The 19,782-nt window shown below is 59.3% G+C and overlaps 1 protein-coding gene across 6 annotated transcripts in view; it reads right to left on the bottom strand.

The window, feature by feature from the left end:
• Positions 1–436: 436 nt before the first annotated feature.
• Positions 437–19,782, bottom strand: part of SBF1 (SET binding factor 1) — a 155,540-nt gene continuing 136,194 nt past the window's right edge. Inside the window, exons 24-42 of one of the 6 annotated variants that reach the window (XM_084611204.1) lie at positions 17,194–17,369; positions 14,887–15,026; positions 14,147–14,354; positions 13,745–13,941; positions 13,459–13,596; positions 12,212–12,304; positions 11,734–11,811; positions 10,757–10,941; positions 10,184–10,360; positions 7,588–7,689; positions 7,289–7,474; positions 6,968–7,094; positions 6,739–6,869; positions 5,191–5,424; positions 4,156–4,266; positions 3,700–3,914; positions 3,378–3,465; positions 3,134–3,265; positions 437–2,786 (exon numbers count right to left, since the gene is read on the bottom strand). In XM_084611204.1, the coding sequence (XP_084467330.1) occupies positions 2,688–2,786; positions 3,134–3,265; positions 3,378–3,465; positions 3,700–3,914; positions 4,156–4,266; positions 5,191–5,424; positions 6,739–6,869; positions 6,968–7,094; positions 7,289–7,474; positions 7,588–7,689; positions 10,184–10,360; positions 10,757–10,941; positions 11,734–11,811; positions 12,212–12,304; positions 13,459–13,596; positions 13,745–13,941; positions 14,147–14,354; positions 14,887–15,026; positions 17,194–17,369 (2,817 nt within the window). In that variant the 3' untranslated portion in view covers positions 437–2,687. The remainder of the gene's footprint in view (positions 2,787–3,133; positions 3,266–3,377; positions 3,466–3,699; positions 3,915–4,155; positions 4,267–5,190; positions 5,425–6,738; positions 6,870–6,967; positions 7,095–7,288; positions 7,475–7,587; positions 7,690–10,183; positions 10,361–10,756; positions 10,942–11,733; positions 11,812–12,211; positions 12,305–13,458; positions 13,597–13,744; positions 13,942–14,146; positions 14,355–14,886; positions 15,027–17,193; positions 17,370–19,782) is intronic. The other 5 variants (XM_084611205.1, XM_084611206.1, XM_084611207.1 and 2 more) reach the window with 5 other exon arrangements.

The raw sequence follows: 19,782 nt of genomic DNA, 5'->3' as shown, positions 1-19,782 counted from the left end.
AGTTATTTAAGGGGAGCCGGGGATGCACCTTTTACACCCACTGTTCTGTATTGGATTCCTGGTGGACACATGAACCCCCATATCAGGTCTGTTCCTACCCACAGTTCTGGGGCTTGTGACTCAGGAGTGGAGCACATACAAAAGCAATGTCATGAGGGAGAGCACAGGAGAGGAGCAGGGCGATGCTCTGGTTACTGCCAACACAGCAGAGACAGAGGGACTGTCTGAAATGACGAATACAAACCTGCACAACAAGATAAGCAGCGAGCGCTCTGCTCCCTCTCTAGCCCCAACCACTGCGGGTGCACCTTGAGCTGGACTCTCCCCACCAGCCTGGGAGTCGTGTGTGAACAATGGGGGGGCCATGTGAGGGAATCGCTTCTGGAACTGAACCCAGCTCTGGGAAGGCCCGTGTGCCATGCAGCCCAAGCAAATATGCATATTAATTTTTTATTAAATTCAGTTAGTTCTCTCTTTATATAACAACATTTTCCCTCTAGGCACAATACAATACAAGGACTCTGTATGGTTGACACAATGTACAGAAACTTCAATAATCTACAACTGCTCCGGGAAGTTACAAAAACCTCCCTGCCACTGCCATTATCATACAGGGAAAGGAAGAGGGGACCCTGGGGTTAAGACTGTACAAAGAGCTCTGCACTGAAATAAAACATGGTACTCCTTTAAAAACAAGACGGGTAGAACGGTCAGCCACCCTGGTTTTGAGCAGCAGGAGGCGGGAGGGAAAGGGCAGGTCCCAGGCCCCAGGAGCAATGGCAGGAAGGTGGTGAACTCTAACCGATGGGGGGTGCTACCGAGGCCAGGTACGGGCTCGCGTGAACAGGCAGCTCCTTAGCCCCAGGGGACCACACACAGGTGCCCGCTGGGTTTTGGGACAAGCACACGGCTCTAGCATGTGAGCTGCTGGGGGCTAAGCTTGCCACAGTGCAAATAGGGGGAGGATAAAGGATTTGTTTCTGTACCAGAGATGCCATCGCCTCAGTCTCATGATTCCACCTTTGCACTGACAATAAGTTACAGCAGGAAGCGGGCTGGGGAGGGCAGCAGGGCTGGGCTCAGTGGAGGTGCTAGAGAGCAGGGGCTGAAGTACAAGGTTGTCCCTGGTACACAGCTCAGGTGGGGTCAGGAGCTGAGCCCTGAACACCCCAGCACGATGGCTCCATTGCACTCTGGGGATCTCAAGGAGCTGAGGTCAGCCCCCATGGAGGCTGGGGCACATCCCAGCTCAGAGTGGAGGCCTCGCTCTGCAGCTGGCGTACAGTGGCTGCATGGAGATTTGCCGCTGCATGCCACGGGGCTGGGGCTGCAGCGATCCAAGCACAAGCCTCTGGGGCTGGGGCTGCAAAGCAGGGGAGAGCCCCGAGAGCTGACAGAGAAAAGGCAGCAGCTCTATGCTGTGATCTCCAAGCTTGGGCCACGTGGCTGGCGAGCCCAAAGCAAGGCTGGTAGGTGAGGGGCTCATGCCACACTGCTCCTGTGGACAGTCCCTGGGACTGGCCTCATTATCCTGTTCTACCACTCACCCCAGGGAGCCTCTCTGGGAGCAAGGGGCCCGCCAGAACCCAGCCACACAGCGTCCTCTCCCCACAGTCACTGCAAGGAGAGGGAGGGGGCCCCAGGCCTCAGTCTCCCCCCTCCCCTGCTAGGGGCAGACCAGAAGAGGGGCTGACTCTAAAGCTACAATACTGCTAATGAGAGACCACCCATCCCACCAGAGCAGGACAGGGAGGAGGCCCCTCTTCTCCCCACGCTGGGACAGGCAGGCAGCCCTCACTGGTGCCCAGACACTGCCAGCAGAGATCGTGCCTGTCCCCAGGGCGGGATCTGGCCCAGGTGCTGGACTTGGGGTGGGCAGGATGGTCCCAGCGCTCTCAGCCTCCTATCCATGGAGCTCTCTTCTGGTCTGGCTGGACAGGCTAACCCTGAGCTCACAAGGGCTGGGCCAAGCGCCCCAAGGGGCTGGCGGCAGGTCAGCAGAGCACAGCCTGGGTCACGTGGATTTACAGACTGGATGTGCAAGTTCACGGGCAGCTCTTGGGCGTGCAGAGGGGTAACTGGGGAAAGCTCCAGCTGCTCCCCGATGGCACAGGGTGGGGGTGGCGGGTTCAATGCACAGCACCTCCCGGAGCCTCTCCCAGCAACAGGCCAGTAAAACCCCACGGCAGCATTCACAAGAGAACCAGAGCACTGCTCAGACAAACACCGTGTCCTGCCAGGGGTGGGAGCCAGGACCCGAGGCCCATGTCCTGCCAGGGGTGGGAGCTGTGCTGCCCAGCCGGGGACCCGAGGCCCGTGTCCTGCCAGGGGTGGGAGCCGGTAATTATGTGGCTCAGACAGGCTTAGTGGGGGTTGTGAGAATGGCTCCCCACTGCCCCAGCCTGACACTTCAATGCAATTAGTTCCTGCACTGGACAGTTCCTACCATAGTGTAACAGACTGATCCTGCCCTGACCCCTGCTTCTGTCCTTGAGCACGCAGGGGGCCTGGGGCGTTGCGGTATGATGTGCCCCTGGCAGTGGGGGAGAGTCAGGCCTCCGGCCACCTCCTCCTCAGTCAGTCAGACCTGGGCCAGCTCAGGTGCTAACCCTGGGCATTGCCTCTGCTTCACGCGCCAGGGCCCGGGGGCTCGGTGCCTGGAACGGGGGGCTGCTGCTGAGCCAGGCTCACGCGTCCGACAAGCAGCTCTGGATGCGGTCGATCCACTGCTGGGCCAGCTGCACATCCTGGGCACAGAAATTGTAAACTCTTTTCGTCGTCTTCAGCTACAGGGAGAAAAGACGAGAGCTAAGGCCCGGCGTCTGCCGGGGGGCGGGAGAGGCAGCCCAGGCTGCTGGGGCCCCGCGTCCCCACCTGGGGAGATGGGCAGGCAGGACTGGCTGGGGGCTGGCACCTTCCTGGATACCCAACTTGGCTCCAGCCGGAGTTGGCAAGTGCCTGGCACAGTCTGTACTCCTGCGGGCAGCGCAACTCAGGAGCCCAAGAGTCCAGGCCTCGCGGTCCAACGCAGAACTGGTGCCCAGCTGATTGGCCCCGGCCCGGCCCCAGCCAGCATCACCCCCCCATCCCGCCCCCGGCACCGAGATCCAGCTTCTCTGGGCTGGGGACTCACATCGAAGAAGGCCTTCTCCTCCACTGTCTTGGGGGCCCCCATGGTGGGGGTGCCAGGGGTGATAGACTCCACTTCTGCCAGGTCAATGACCCCCTTGCACTCCGTGTCATTCCGGTTGTCATAGTACCGCAGCTGCAAGGAAAGGTGCCGTGCGTCAGCCAGTGCCCGCTGCAGCCGGTGCCCCGGAGTCCCGAGCTATTCCCCTCGTCCGGCAGCGCGGCCCATTTCTCAGCCCCTCCGGTACCTGATGTTTGGTTTTATCCAGCACGAACCAGCGGGGCTTCCAGGGCTTCATGAAGGCTCCTTTCTTGTAGAGCGTCCCCTCGTAGGACCTGCGGGCAGCCAGACAGCGGGTTAGCGCCTCGCTGCTGGACACCGGCGGGCGAGAGCCCAGTGGGGATGGACCAGCGGGTTCGGCTCCCAGCAGCCAGAGATTGAATCAGCTGAGCTGCAGAGGGCTGGTCCCATGGGACCCACACCCCACCCCAAGCAATTGGGCTCGCTGCTGACCACGGGGCCGGGCCTGGCCTGGCCGTCTCCCCCCAGGCAGCCAGAGCTCCCTTCACCTGTTCTCGCTCTCCGACATCTGGAACTGGCTGTAGAGGTTGCTGGTGCTCTTGCGGCCCCCCTGCTTCCCACTGGACGGGGCGGAGGGGCTGCTGGTGTCGCTGTCCAGGCTGAGGTTGAGGGTGGAGCCCACGCCGCTCTCCTGCAGGTAGACCCCCAGCGAGCGCCGGTGGGGCAACAGGCTGGAGGACATCAGCAGGGAACTGGACGCCATCTGCAGAGCACAGAGCAGGGACATGAGGGCACGGGACCCTCCCACCCCCCCTGGCGCTGTCTCATCATCACGAGACCCACTGAGCCTGGGCACAGGGCACTGTCGGCCCCTCCTCGGCCACAGCCAGGAGCCCTAGGCCAAGTGCCAGAGCAAGCGGGAATTTGGGCAACTCAGGCACCACGGCTGCCGGCCCAGCACCTGGCTCTCAGGACCCTGTCACACGGACAGCTCAGAGGCCTACCCTGCTGACCTCCTGCCGGGTCTCCATGCGCTGGGAGGCTTTGACCTTGTCCCACGCGTCCTTCCAGCACTCCGGCACCTGGCCCAGCTCCGCCTCCAGGTTGTGCAGCTCCTGCGGGAGGAGTCAGAGGTTATTCTGCAGAGGGGGAAAGACACCACACCCCCGCCCCGCCCCAGGAATTCAGGAGCTGTGACCACACATGCTGCACACAGACGATCCCTGCCAGGAGCGATCAGAGCCTGGAGTGGGGAGGAGACGGCATGGGCAGTCTCAGTGCAGATGGGAGTGCCGGGGGGCTCTGCAAGGGGCCTGCTGGGAGCAGTGGTTGATCCAGCCTGGTGGTGTGGGTTTCTGCCTGGCACACCCACCCCGTGAACACTGTGTGCGGATCTGGTTGCCCCAGCTCAGAAAAGATTTATTAGAATTGGAAAAGGTGCAGAGACAGCAACAAAAATGGTTCAGGGGCTGGAACGGCTTCCACCTGAGGAGAGAGGAACAAGACGGGGACTGTTCAACTTAGAAAAAGGATGACAAGGGGGGATACAATAGAGGCCTATAAAATCCATGAATGATGTGGAGAAATTGAACCAGGAAGTGTTATTTACACCTACATGTAACACACGAACCAGGGGTCACCCATGACTAACAGGCAGCCGGTTTAAAAGAAACACAAGGAAATCTTTCTTCACACAACACAGTCAGCCTGTGGAACTTGTTGCCAGGGCATGTTGTGAGGGCCAGAAGTATAACAGGGTTCAAAAAAATTTAGATCAATGTTCCTGGAGGACAGGTTACTATTAGCCAAGATAGTCAGGGATGCAACCCCGTGCTCTGGGTTTCCCTAAGCCTCTGACTGCCAGAAGCTGGGACTGGGCGACGGGGGATGGATCACTCGATAAATTGCCCTGTTCTGCTCATTCCCTCTGGGACACCTGGCACCGTCTGTTGTCGGAAAACAGGACATGGCTAGACGGACCCAGTCTGGGTGTTCTATGTTCTCATTTGGGGAGGCCCCCTCCCCCAGGCCACACACACCTCCAGCAGCTTGGAGATGGCATCGGGCTCCACTCGGCTGCGGTTGTCGTAACACGGCCAGATGATTTTGCGCTTGGTCTGCGGGGCACTGGAGTCCTGCCGATCTACCTCCTCCACTTGCTCTGGCTGCCCCTGCACCAGCTCCCAGTCGTAGGAGGGGCCCTCGGACAGGACCTCCTGGCTGTAGTAGTCCCACACCTTCAGGTTGGAGATGTTACTGTAGGGCCTCAGCACCTACGAAACAGGCCGGGAAGTGCTCAGGCAGGGCCTGGCAGCCCCCGGCGCTACAGGGAACAGCCCCGAGGCCACAATGGCCAGAAAGGGGGTGAACTGTGCTGCCCAGCTGGGGATCCAGCAGCAGGAGGGGGTCCCAAAGGGCCGGCATCTTTGGGAAGCAAGTCATCCCCATATGGTTCTGCCGGACCCTGGACAGACTCTGGCTCCAGGCCAGCATGTTAGGCACCTGCTCCCCATGCTGCAGCATGCCCCCCACCCCTGGCTCAAGATCACATTGCGGTGCACGGGCCAGAGGCAGAAACGGCAGAGCAGGCTCCCAGGCTGGCTGGCCGTCCTGGGCCTCTCTGTACTTTGCCCAGCTGGTACTCAGTGCCCAGAACACAGCTGTAACGGCAGCCTGTTACAGTGCCCTTGGGTAAGGGGCACCCAGTGAGCACCCTTAGGCACCAGCTGGCCAGGTGACTGACTTCCTGCATGTCCCACCAAGTTAAAACCAGGCCCTACAGTGAGAACAATGGGGTCACTTTGCAGCTGTGCATGCAGGGCAGGGCCAGTGAGCAAGCACAAGTGCTTTCTGGCAGTCACACCCGTGTAAGAATTGGGTCCTTGACAGAGGCGGAGAGATGAGAAGTGGAGCCCTTCCCTCAGAAAACGCTGGTTAGACTGCGTCCAGTCATTCCACTGGAACATGTCGATTGTGTCCCAACTCTGGAGGGAAACCAAGGCACCAGGCTGGCCGGCCAGGCTTCCACCAGCCGGAGCAAACGAAAACATTCCATTTTGGTTCATAGATTACACCGTCTCCCGATTTCAGAGGGCTGACTCCATTCCTAGTGCTCAGGGGTGGTCATATAGCTGTCCCCAGCCCCATAGCAGGGCAATCCTGCAACCCCAGCTGGTTAAACCCGCTGACTTTGCTGCTTCCCAAGTCCCTTCCCCACATGGCCCCAGAAGGGTTTGCTTTTCACTCGGGATGCCCCTGGAGATTAGCAATATACCTCACAGCCACATGGAGGCACGGCCTGAGAAAACCAGGGTCCTTCAATGGGGATCAGGCTGCACTGGATATTGGGATCCCTGGTCTCTGTACTCAAGAGGAAGGGCACTGCTATCTCCTCCATTTCAGGCTGACTGGGGCCCCCCTGGGAAAGGCGAGGTTTGGGCCCCTGTTCTGTGTCACTCCCAGAGCTGGGTTGCCTCGTTCCCTCCAAGCAGTGGGGTGGAGGGAGGTCTCCTTGGATTGTGCACTGGGCTGTGGGAGGCAATGGTTATGTCTGGCCCTGGCGTCTCCGGCCAGCCAAGCAGGCTCACCTCACCATCCTCGGGGGCGTACATGTAGTTGAAGAAGACGGGGGTTTTCTTGTTCAGCCGGTCGATGTAATCCCAGATGGATTTGTAGACCTGCTGGCTCTTCCGCTCGCCCTTCTCCTCATACAGGAGGCCTACGGGGATGGAGAGAGAGAGAGAAAGAGAGAGAGAGAGACCGCTGAGCTGACAGAACTGCCCATTGGTGATGGGGCCCGGGGCCCAGATCCCTTACCCAGCTCGATCCGCTCGTAGTCCGAGTCCAGCAGGAAGGTGCGGAAGCGATTGGAGACGTAGTGGTAGCTGAGGAACTTCAGGTAGTACTGGGTGAACTCAAACTCCATGGGGAACTGGAGGTGGATCTGCAGAGAGACGAGCGTATAGCCAAATGGACACCAGCCTCCACCTAGCAGAGCATTGGTGGGGCAGCCCCCGCAGGATCTGCAGCTCCATGCAAGGCACGGGCTGGCTCTATACCTGGGTTCCACTGGTCAGAGGCCCAGGACACAGGTTAACCCTGCGCTGAGATCCAACACCCCAGCTGCTCAGAGCTCACCTGATGGACACAGTCCAGGAACTGCAGGAAGACAGGAGCGAAGCCGCTGCTCTGACCGGCGAGGGTCTGGGCTCCGCGGTGGCTGAAGCGGTGTCCAAAGGACAGCCACTCCTTCTCAACGAGGAGCCGGAAGCCCTCCATTGTCCGGTAGTAGGGGTCTGACAGCAGCTGCACCAGGGACACCACCTGCAGGAGGGAGGAGGCCAGAGTCATGCCCCACAGGGGCTGGGACCTCAAGCCAACAGCTGGGAGAGAGGCCAGACCATGCCAGCCGGTTGCTGCAGGGCTCTGACTCCTACCTGCGTGGTGATATCCCAGCCATCCTCCAAACTGACCAGCACAGAGGAGCCTGTATCCAGCAGCTCCACTGCCAGCACGGAGATCTGCAGGATCTTGTGGATCTGCAGACACAGCACAAGAGGTTAACTAGACATCGACAGGGGGAATTCAGGGCTGGCCCCGAGCAGGGGACAACAGGGGAACAGCCTTTCCCAGAAGGCTGGTGAGCTTGGCAGGCCAGAGCCTCTGAAGTACATATGGGGAGGTGGTACATGACCAGAGTCCAGACCCTACTGTCGCACACAACAATGAAGTGTCCTCCAGGCTCAGACTGACCAGTCCCCTGGACCTGAGGAGACTGCAGGGCAGGAATGGGGCTGCGAAGGGAACAGAATGACCCCAAACCCAGAGAGCTGTGTGTGAATGAAACTCTCACGCCACACCTCTCCACTCAAAGAGAGCAGCCCTCAGCAACACTCCCCTGTCCAACCTAATGAGGAGTAGCGTGCGGGCCATCAAGGGCCCAGATTCAGGCTGTTTAGGAGCCTATGTAGAACCCCTCTCCCCCAGGTAGATGTGCAGGCGCTGACTGGAGCCGGACATCCAGAGCAGAGGGAATGGCTCCACTCAGACACATGGGTCCCTGCCCAAACGCCAATACCAGACTCACCAAGAACCTGGGCTGGCCTCGGGCAGACAGCACTTGTCTCAGGACCCAGGCGATTGGGCCGTGCGGTCCCTACTGCCAAGAGGGGAGTCAGACACAAGATCTGAGGCCATGTGTGTGCCTAGAGGCCCAGAGCAGAGACCATGCCTAGCCTCTGTCCAGCCCCAGCATGCACAGGGCACATGGCAGTCAGCATCTGGATCCCTGCACAGAGGCCCAGAGAGCATCTAGCTGTGGGAGCTTGGCCAGATCTGTGACAGAGGCCTCTGGAGCCAGCCAGTCCCAGCAGCTTTGCTCTTGGGAGAGCTCCCACCAGCAGGTCCCTTCCTGGACTGGAGGGCGTGTACCTAGCCACACTGGAGTTGGCAGGAACCCCATACTCACCAGCACGGGGGTGCATGCACTGACTAGAAAGGACAATTGGATCATCTACTCTGAGCTCCCATATAGCCCAGGGTGTTAAATCTCTCCCAGCTACGTGTGTACTGACTCCAAGAGCCTGTGTTTTGGGGAAGCTCCTTCCAGAGACATCCAGTCTGGATCTGAGGACACCCACGGAACGAGAACCCAGCACTTCCCGCAGTAGCTTGTTCCAGGGGTTAATCCCCTCCACTCACTGTTCAAAATAGTGCCCTATTTCTACTTGGAGGCTGTCTGGCTCCCACCGCTTCTTGTTCTGCCTTTCCCACTATATCAAAGACCCCGTTAGAGCCTGGCATCTTCTCCCCAAGAAGGGTCTAATCAGCACAATCATTTCACTTCTTGTTCTTTTTTGACAAGCTGAACAGATTGAGCTCCATAAGTCTCTCACTGTCAGGCATTTTCTCCAGCCCTGCAATCATTTTTGTGGCTCTTCTCTGCACCCTCTGCAATTTTCCAGCAACCTTTTAAAAATGTGGACCCCAGAACTGGACCTAGTATCCTAGGAATGGTCTCACCAGGGCCATGTACAGAGGTAAAATCACCTCCCTGCTCGGAGTCTCTGCTCCCAGCATCGCACTGGGAATTCACACTGCATTCCTTGTCCACTATGACCCCTAGCTCCTTTCCAGAAGCCAGGCCCCACTCTGCACGTGAGGCCCACATTCCTTGTCCTAGGTGTGTAACTCTGCCATTAGCTGTATTTAAACACATTTTGAATGGGCCCAGCTTACCAAGCAATCCCGATCGCCCTTCTCATTGTGACACAGCACTCTACCGCTCTGTCACCCACCAGTTTCACCAGATCACTGGGGAAACGTGGAAAAGAATCGGCTTAGGACCGATCCCTGCCGGGCCGCACTGGAACCACTACGTTCCATGACAGTTCCCACTGACAGCTCTGAGATGGCGCCAAGCACTCTCCCTCTGGCACATGGCTGGCTGTATGTTGGACACAATGTACAATCCTGCTCAGGATCTAACTGATCGCCGTCTGTGGGGCTGGGAAGGAATGTTCCCCCATGTCAGACTGGCAGAGACCTTGGGGGTTTCCTCCTTCCCCTGCAGCCTAGGGTGTGGATCACTTGCCAGGATCATCAGAGGGTATCTCCAATAATTTCCCACCGTTGTGGGGGCCTCAGGCAGGGGTGGGCTTCAGTCCCTCCTAGTCTCTCTGCCCGTGGCATACCATAGGCTAGTCTACTAAAATACCTCGGTAGAATTTTGGCTGGCGGGCTCACCCTGCAGGTGCTGGTGTCCTGGATAGACTGGAGGTCAGATGAGATGGTTTGGTCCCTTCTGGCCGTAAACCCTATGACTGACTCAAACCTGGCATGTTGCTTGGATCCTGCCCCAGTGACCCAGCAACTAACCCTCACCTTGGGGTTCCTGTGACACACACCAGCAACTGCCCTCAAGCACCAGCTCCCCTCATACTGTAGGATCCCAGGTGTGGAGACAGATCTGGCCCTGGGTCTGCGCGACAACCCTTGTCCTACACTGCCCAGCCCAAGACCCAGCGCACTGACCTGGGACAGCCATTCGGACTCCTCCAGGGTCCGCAGGTACGTGAGGCTGGGGTCTGTTGAGGGGCTGCCGGGCACGCAGGCCTTTATCAGCTTCTTGAAGCTGGCCTTCACCTGCCGCACGTCAAACACTTCGATGGGCACTATCTCCCAGTGCTGCAACGGGTCTGGCTTCGCTCCCTGGGCAGAGGGTGAAAGTGGCAGCCCAGGTGAATGCACACTGGGCAGCACTAGGCCCACTCCCGTTTGCCCACCCTTCCCTTCACGGAGCCCCTGTTTTGCAGCGGGTTCCCCACGCCACGCCTGGGCTTTGCCTAGGAACAGCTGTAGCTGCACGGATCGCTCTGGGGCGCTGTCCAGGGGGAGCCTGGCTGCCGGGCTGCGAGCCCAGAGGGGGTTTGTCACTGGAGTGGGCCTCCTTTCCCTACACCGGTCCTGGCTGCAGGGGGGACGCCCCCCATGAAGCTACCACTCCTCCCCGACAGTCCCCAGCAGCTCCACGCATTGAGCACCTTCCGCTGCTGACAGCTCGGACAGTTCCCTGCCCCACATGCTTCCTGGTCACTGGGCCGTTACCTTCAGCTGCGACTTGTCCCCAATGATGTAGAGGGAGGCCCGGTGCTGGCGCAGGAAGCTGGCCTCAGAGGGGGCCCCGTTGTGCTGAGCGCTCACCAGGTCCTTCCCAGCCAGGCGGGACCCAATTTCCATGTTCAAAACGTAGTTGCTCATGCGCCCACTGGCCCGGATGCTGCCCCACTTGCCTGCAAGAGAGGGCAAGGTCATTGCCATGGCCCACTCAGCTGGCTCCCAGGCCTCGTGGCCTCCAGCCTGCCCTGTCACCTTCTGCCTTCTCCCAGACATCCAGCTCAGGGGGCAAGCAGCTCTCCTCCTTGAGGCACCCTCGCTGAGCTGCTCCGGCCCCCAGCCCAGATTCCATGTGCACTCGGGGGATCAGATTTGCTTCTCACTCCCCCGACTTGCCAGCATGTGGATTTGGGCAGCTGGGGCCCGCCAGGGTCAGAGCTCTGGAGCCTTTGTCCTTCCCACAGGCACTGCTGAGATTACCCTCTCTGGACGGACGCCCTGCCTTGCCCAGCCCCCACTGGCTCAGCGAGCGGCACCTATCTGCCCGTGGCACTGCGGGGCCCTTGGTGGCTGCTCCGGGGGATTCTCCCCTTGTCCCTGTGCACTGCACCCCCCGTCCCTTGACCAGATAACTCCCGCTCCCAGTCCCCAAGCACTGGCAGATGTGTGAGGTGCCTCAAGCAAACCTGAGAGCCTGTTCCAGGATCAGCTGGGGGCCGCACTTACCTGCGGCAGCAGGAACTGCGGTAAGACAAGCCATTCAGTGATAAGTAAGACAAGCCATATCAGGCTGTAGAGAGTCGTTAGCGTGCAGCAGCTCATTAGCTTACCCTTTTGATTGGGGGGGTTGGGGGAGGGTGTTACTGGGACATGTGGTTAGTCATGTGAAGGGTGTGGTGTTACATGGGGCAATCAGTCACATGACCATGGTTAGCGCCCGGCAGGTTAGGCGGATGACAGTACAGTACCTCGGGGACTTTCGCGGCCCTTCACCGATGCACCCTTGGGGGTGGACAGAGTGACCACCCTAGCTCTGGGACCTAGCACTGAGAAAGTACAGGACGAAAGGAGTCTTACCACGGGCGGCAGACCATGCGCGTCACCCCGAGCCGCACTCACTGGGGACAGGCTGCTGAGCTGGGAGGAATGGGGTGGGGTGGGGTGGGAGGAGTGGTGCCCCAGGGGTGAGATGGAGCGAGCAGCACAATGAATGGTACGAATGAGGTGACCCCGGCCCACTGTGCTCCCAGGTGATCCGAGTGCCAGAGGCTGGGCACCCCCCCGAGAAGCGAGGACAGGCCCATCTCCTGGCAGGGCTGCCCCCTATGCTCTGCGAACCCTGGGGAAGCAAAGGTGAAGCATCTACTCTACAGCCACCTGCCTTGGCCTGGCGGCCTCTCGGGCGAGGGCCCTGCAAGGCAGGGAGCTACGCCCGGCGTTCCTCACCTCCTCGGCTAATAGTGCCTGGCCCATCGTCCTTCCCTCCCATCACCTGCTTCATGAGCGATCCCAGCTTGGGCTGCCTCTTGTCGGAAGAATCTGTAGCACCAACAAAACACCAGCTTTTGGCCTTGCTGTTCATCCCCCCAGCATCTCCCCTGCCCCCAGCAACGCGCCCCGCAAGCAGAAGAGGCGGCGCCCGGGGCTGGAATCCACAGCAGGGATGAGCCAGAGGCCGGAGCATGGGGCAGGGTCCCACGCTGCAAGGCAGCTCGAGCAGTGGGCTCTGGTCACCTGCTGCCAGACAATGCACCGCACATGCCCTCCCTGGGTGCGCCACCCAGCTCTGCCCCATCCCCTCTCCCAAAGCAGATACACCCTCCACTCTCGCTGGAGCCTCTCCCCACACTGCTCCAGGCTACCTTCTGCCCACCGCCCCTCCACTCAGCAGAAGCTCGCCAGGATGCGCGGTCGGAGGGGCTCCCAGCTATGTCTGGCCCTACAGAGTGGGCTGCAGCCCCCCCACCCTCATTCCAAGGCAGACTGGGAGGCGTGGAGGAGTCTGGCCAATGGCTCCCTCACCTCACTGGTCCCAGGCCATAGCTTGGGCTGCGCTGGGTGTGGGATGGTGCAGACAGGCGACGAATGGGGATGGAGCTTGGTGCAGGATGCAGGGCGCTGGGTCAGCCCTGCTCTCCCAGCAGCAGGAGGAGGGAGGCAGAGGCAGGACAAGGAACAGGGGGCATGAGACTCACCTGAATATGCCGCTCAAAGCCCCAGCAACTGGGTGCTCTCGGCCCTGCCCGTCGGGCACAGTGCGGCCAGGAGGTGCTTGGACAGGTCGCTGCTTACAGAATCCGTTCCTGCCATCCCCAACCCGCCCCAAAGCCCCCAGGGTGGCCCTGGTGCAAGGACTCAAGTCAGCCAGCACTTGTAAGGGAGCCCCAGAGCTTAGGGCCTTCTGAGACCTGCCCCACACTGGTAGTGCCTGGGCCCCACAGGGAAAGGAGGGAGCAGGAGCTGAGCAGAGCCCACTATGAACCCAAAGAGGTGCACTAAGGGGGCACTTTGGGGCGGGCAGAACCCCCCCGCAACAGCACAGCCCTGCCCGGCTCCCTGGCTGAGCTGGAAGGACGCCAAAGCCAGAGGCCCGTTGACAGCACCAGCCCAGGAAGTGGGCATGCCCAGCCTGCTCCCTCCTCTCGCCACTGTGCTGTGGCCCCATGGCTGAGGTCTGACCCACGCCTCCTTACCTGCGCTACTCATGTGCGCAGAGGTGAAGCCGCTGAGCGTATTGCGCCCGCTGGCGTCAGCGTAGTGCGGCATGGAGTTAATCACTGCCTGCAGGTACTTCTCCTGCTCCAGGCTGGTGGAGTCTGTTTGCGACGGGCCTGCAAGGACAGCCAGGGTGTCAGCAACACACAATCACCGCGCTGGGGGAGAACCTATCGGCCGGGGTGCTGCCGGCACGTTGCTACCGGAGACGGAGCGTTCCCCGGAGGCACACGCAGCGCCCCCCCGTCACAGAGAGGCAGGTACCTGCAGTAGGGGTGTTCTGCGACTTGAAGAGGCCCACAACGCCCTTGCCATGCAGTCCCCCCGATCTCAGCAGCACGGCCTTGGTGCGGGAGTTCCTCCAGCAGACGACAGGGAAGCGGTTCTGACGGTAGCACCGCGAGATCCTCTGGATGGTGTTGTCCTGGATGCTCTGCGGGACGATCAGCAGCCCGGGGTAACTGCAGGAGAGAGCACAGGCCATATGCCATGTCATGCCACACTAGGGGAATCGCGCAGCAGGGAGGAAGGGGCTGCCCCCTGGACAGCCTGCTGTCCATGCGCCAGGTACCCGCCAGCCTTGCCCAGCCAGGTACCCGCCTCCAGCAGATGCTCCCCAACCCAGGTACCCACCTCTGGCAGATGCCCCCCATGTTAGGTACCCACCTCCGGCAGATGGCGTACATGCGGTTCACCGTGGAGATGCGGAAGGGCTCGTTCTTGGAACGGGTGAGGCTGTTACTCAGTGTGCCCAGCCCCATCCTCTGATAGTCGCGGCAGCAGGCTCGCTCTACTAGGTGGCTCATGGTCATCTTGTCTGAAGGTTTGATGATAGTGGAGGGGGTCAGGGTGCTCCTGTCTATCTCTTCAGACACTGCTCAGGCAGAGGGAAGAGGCGGGGTCAGGTCGCTCTGGAGGCCACAGCCCCGGCAGGGGGAGAGGGAGACTGGGGCCAGGGCACAGTCTGATGCACCCCAGGCCTGGCCTTGCTGCAGCAGTGACGGAAGGTGAGGGCACAGCTGCTCCATACCGGGGTGCCAGTGTCATGGGACACTCAGGAACGGGCCAGGCGCCCTGGGGACTGAACCCAGGAGCCTCTGGATTGAAGAGCAAGAGCCTCCACTGGCTGATCTAACCGCCCGGCTGGGTTCTGAGCTCCCAGGCTGCAGCAGCTCTGTGGCTTGGCCCCAGAGGGGGACAGAGCCGGGCTGCGCTTGTGCGAGTGACAGCAGGTGACCAAGCCAAGCCACCTCATACTGTAGGGCAGACCCCAGCTCCTGGGTGCTCACAGAGCTAAGGAGACAGGCTGAGACGCCAATGCTCACCCACGAGGCACTGCCCCAAGAAGGCCCCCGCCCCCGGCTGCCCACACAGGAGGCAGCCTGTTTGCCAGGGAAGCTCCCAACCTGAGATCTCATCCTCATCGTCCTCCTGGAAGTGCTGGCTGCTGCGATGCTCCCAGGCAGGTGGTGTGTACTTCTTGCGGGTCACGTATTGGCGGCCAATGGTCTTCTTGGCATTCTTCACCAGGTTCTTGGAAAGCGTCCTGGAATGAGAGCAGGGGAGCGTGAGGCCAACGTAGTACCAGCCCCAGACCTGACATGCCATGGTGCGGCCACAGGGACCCTGCCCCCAGAGGGGGGCTCCAGAGACCTCCCCCAGCCCAGCCTGAGAGGGAGAGACCCTGACACTCAGTTAGACCATCAGCAAAGCAGAGGCAGGAGCGTCCCTTGGTGCCACCCACAGACATACTTGCACTAACCCTGCCATGGAGGGGCAGGGGAAACTACCCTCCCTAGCTCCAGCAGACTGGGGACCACCATGACACGGCTCCCACCCAGGAGGACAGGATGGCTAGGCAGTTACCATGGGCTAGAGATGGGTGCCAAGAGACCAGTCGGCTCCTACTAGGGACTCCTACTCCCCCGACCGCATCAGGATGAAGGGGGAAACCCAGAGGTGCCTGGACCCCTCAGAGTCAGACTGGGCAGGGAATCAGTCAGAGCTGAAGGACACCTGCTGCCCCCAGCCTCAGGGCCATATGGAGATCCTGGATCAGCTTTGACAGGAGCGTCAACGGGGGCGGAGGACTGGCTATCTCAGGTGCTGGTCTGGCCCCGCCACCTCGTATCTGAGCACCGACTAACTCTCTGCACCCCCTGTGAGGCCAAGCACCACTCTGATCCCTATAGGCCAGGTGAGGAGCCGAGGCAGAGGCCAGACTTGCCCAAGCTCACATAGGATGTCTGGGGTGAAGCAGGGAATTGAACCTGGGTCTCCCCCATCCTAGGCTAGCCCCCTGCAGCCCCGGGCCCATCCTTCCCCTCAGGATGGCGCTGGGCAGCACCAGCGCTGCCCTCTCCACAGCAGACGGGGCTGCTGGCTACAGACTGAGCTGTCAGAGGCTGCCAGTTCCCCAGAAGCAGCCCAGCACCCTCGGGGCCTGGGGCGCAGGGAGCGGACGCTTCCCGCAGGCTAGCAGGGCTTTGGGAGGAGGGCACAGGACAGGCTCTGGGGGCTCCGAGCTGCAGTGCAGATCAGGTGCCCAAAGATGCAGCTGCAGACACGAAGAGGGTCCAAATAATGTCAGTGCTACACCCACCTAACCCTACTGCTGTGGCCACCAGCTCAGGCTGCCCCGGGGCTCGGAGACAAAGGAACACGACTGGCCCCCAGCACAGGGCATGGTGCAGATGGACAAACACTTCCACGATTCACCTCCACAGCAGCTGCAAACAGGGGTGGGCACAGTCCCCTTGGGACCATATGGGGAACTAAACCCTCCATCTAGACCATATGGCCGCAGCGAGGTTGGGCCCTAATCCAGCCTGTACCATAATGGTGGAGAGAGGCATCAAGTTTGCAGCCCAGCCTGTCCCATGATGGCAAAGGTGGGGTTAAACCTGCAGCCCAGTCCGAAGCCCTGGGAGAGGGAAGGGAAGGGAAGGGAACACCACAAGGGAAGACCCAAAGCCCTTAGCATGCAGAGTGGGTGAAAGGAAGAACCACTGGGACCAGTGAAGGCTAGAGCCTGAGCCAGTGCCACCTTGCAAGCCCCTGTCCAGTGTGAAGGTGTCTTACGTGGATGAATGGCCAAGGTGCCCAAGGGATATGACACCCACTGCCAGGCCCTGGAACATATCGGTCACCTGCTGGGAGCTGGGTCACAAACACACAGGAGAGACGCTTAGACGTCACACAGCACCAAGCCCAACGCAGCAGCAACCAGACCACCAGCAGCTACAGCACTTGCTAGTCACAGAACGCGGGTGGCACAAAACAGGGCCCCCTCATGCACAGGATCTTCTCATCATCCCCAGCGCTGCCCACCCTCCTGCAGGGCTGGGATTAGACCAGCAAGGGGATTCCCCCGACAGTTAACGCTGCTGGTTCACAGGTTTGAGAAGGGGTCCCTACGCCACCCCCTTCCCTTCTGCTCAGGGCTGGACCCGCTGCCTCGGAGAGCCCAGGCCAGGAGTCGAGGCACGTGACTGCAGTCTAATCCTGGCCTCTTGTCCCTGGGCTGCAAAAGCTTTGGAGCCAGTGAGCCAAGAACCCAGTCCTGGAGAGAGGCAGAGGAGACTCCTTGGGGGTTTCAAACAGGGACCCAAAGAATGCCCTGGGTCTCACGCTCCCTGGCAGCTCAGTCCCATCACAGCGTGGGGTGGCCTAGGTCCCCACTCCCCAGCGAGGGGGCACAGAACCTCCGATACCTGAGTGAGGGGTTTTTCTCCTTGGCCTTGGGCTGCATGGCTTGCTTGGGCGACTGGCCCACGGTGAAGGCGAAGGTGCCGCGTACGTGCTGGGGATAGCGCAGCTTGTGCAGGTGCTTCCTGAAGACCTCGGCGCTCTCTGAAGCCACCTCCACGTCGAAGGCGATCCGCAGCAACTGTGGGGAAAGCAGAGTGGGCTCAGACTGCCACTGGGAGGAGGGCCTTCCCCCACCCACATCAGGGCCAGGACCCCAGGGGAAGCACATTTAGCACACAGCGTGGAGCAGAGCCTGCAGCAGTGTGCCTGGGACCAGCCCGCCAGAGCACTCACCGCTTTCCTGCTCACCCAGTCTGACACTGATGGTTACTTTTGTCCCACGCCCCCAGTGGCTTCACAGACTCTACCGGATGGTTACTCGATGTCCCCGTGCTGCCATCCCCGCTCCCAGGGCAGGCTGAGAGATCTGCTCATGGCCCCAGCTGCCCGGCTCCACACCCAAACAGCAGTGTAGTCAGGTGGACAGTTCAGCCCCAGAATGAAGGCAGGCCCGTTTCCTGCAGCACTGAGAGCACACAACACCCCTGGGAGCTAGGAGATGTACAGCGACCCCATTCTACAGGTCAAATAAGTCGAGTTGGAGCTCAGGAGTTCCCAGACCCCGGCCTAGCGCTCTGTCCACAGGAACATGCCTCCTCCCTTAAGCATAGAAACCGGCCACTGCCTGGGGTTCCAGCAGCCCCTCAGGCTGGACGGGAGGGGGAACCGCAGCACAGATGGGTTCCCTGCTCCGCTCCACTCCGAGAAGGGGCTCAGAATTGCATCATGGGCTGATACCAACTGCCAGGGAAAGAGCTGTTTATCCATGGGGCAGCCAGGGAGCAGACGTCACCTCAATATCAGCTTACCCTCTGGAGCAGGGCTGGCATGACAGGGCTACCCACCTGTGGCACTCCGTCCTGACTCCAGATACACACCAGAGAGGAGGGCTGCATGAACACTGGAAACGTGAGGTGGTCAGCTTACCGTCCCCCAAGGCCCCACACTTGGGCATTCTGCAGCTGCTCTTCTCCCTCAACCCAACCTTCTCCCTGCACCCCCACTTCCAACCCAGTATCCCAGGATGGCTCTTGGGTCAATGGCTCTCATGTAACCCAGCAGGAATGGAAGTCTGAGAGAAGGCAAATGGTGTGGGGTGATACCACAATCTGCCCCCCAACACCAACAGGACCACCCTGGTCCACCCACATCCCTGCCCTGTTGCTTGACTGTCCCTCAAAGCTGTAAAACGCTGTGTCTGAGAATCTTATACACGTGCGCTCCCCTCCATAATGCACCACAGGGAGACTTACAGACCTGTACAAACACAAAACCCACGCAGCCGCAGAAACAGCCTGTCTGCCATGTCCTGCCTGGCTTTTTCTAATATAATTTGATCCTCCTGATTTCAAAAATGGAGGTTAGCAAGCTGAATTCTGAAGTTTAGACCCTCCAACTTGCAAATACGGCTGCCAAAATTCACCAGAAACATTTGAGATACTAGCACCATCGGCATGAACTTGTCAGCAAAATCAAACAGTTTGGCACAATTCCTTTACTGTCTTTTAAGAACTAAAAAGAGAAGACACATGGTTCTAATACCCGTTGTGCCCTAATACTGAACTTTTTATAGCATTTAGTCACCTAGATATCATAATGTTAGAAGTTAATCGTTACACAGAAGGCTGTTTTTCCTTTAATACGTGAAATCATTTGCTTATTTTCTTGCATGCTTAGTATTTTATAGCACATAATGCTTTGTAGTTAGAGTACAACTGCCCCAGAAGTCATGGTGATGGCATTTTTTTCGTTTTGTTAAAAAAAAAAGTGACTGGTTAGATAACGCGTTGGTTACAAGGACATATGAGTGGCCAGACTGGGTCAGACCAATGGTCCATCAGGCCCAGTATCCAGTCTTCTGACAGTGGCTGGTGTGAGACACTTCAGAGGGAATGAACAGAACAGGGCAATTATCGAGTGATCCATTCCCTGTCGCCCATTCCCAGTTTCTGGCAGTCAGAGGTATAGGGAAATCCAGAGCATGGGGCATCCCTGACCATCCTGGCTAACAGCCATTAACTGACCTGTCCTCCAGGAACTGATCTAGTCCTTTTTTGGAACCCATTTATACTTTTGGCCTCACAACATCTCCTGGCAACGAGCTCCAAAGGCTGACTCTGTGTTATGTTTGTTTTAAACCTGCTGCCTATTTATTTCATTGGGTGACCCCTGGCTTTTGTGTCATGTGAAGGGGTAAACAACACTTCCCTGTTCACTGTCTCCACACCTGTCATGATTTTATAGACCCTGGGTGAATGGGGCAAACAAAGTTTTTGTCCTACAATGGCCCATTTAGTCTTGATAGTGCTTCTTCATGGGCTAGGGAACCAAGTTCAGAGCAGACATTTTTACAATTATAAATCAAAACTTACACATAACCTTATAGCATGGGATACAGACATCACAGAATATCAGGGTTGGAAGGGACCTCAGGAGGTCATCGAGTCCAACCCCCTGCTCAAAGCAGGACCAATCCCCAATTAAATCATCCC

This window comes from Lepidochelys olivacea (assembly GCF_965140295.1).
Source record: "Lepidochelys olivacea isolate rLepOli2 genome assembly, chromosome: 1".
In the NCBI taxonomy this organism is placed as follows: Eukaryota; Metazoa; Chordata; order Testudines; family Cheloniidae; genus Lepidochelys; species Lepidochelys olivacea.
The sequence above is the reverse complement of the archived record's forward strand: the minus strand, read 5'-3'. Positions and strand labels throughout refer to the sequence as shown.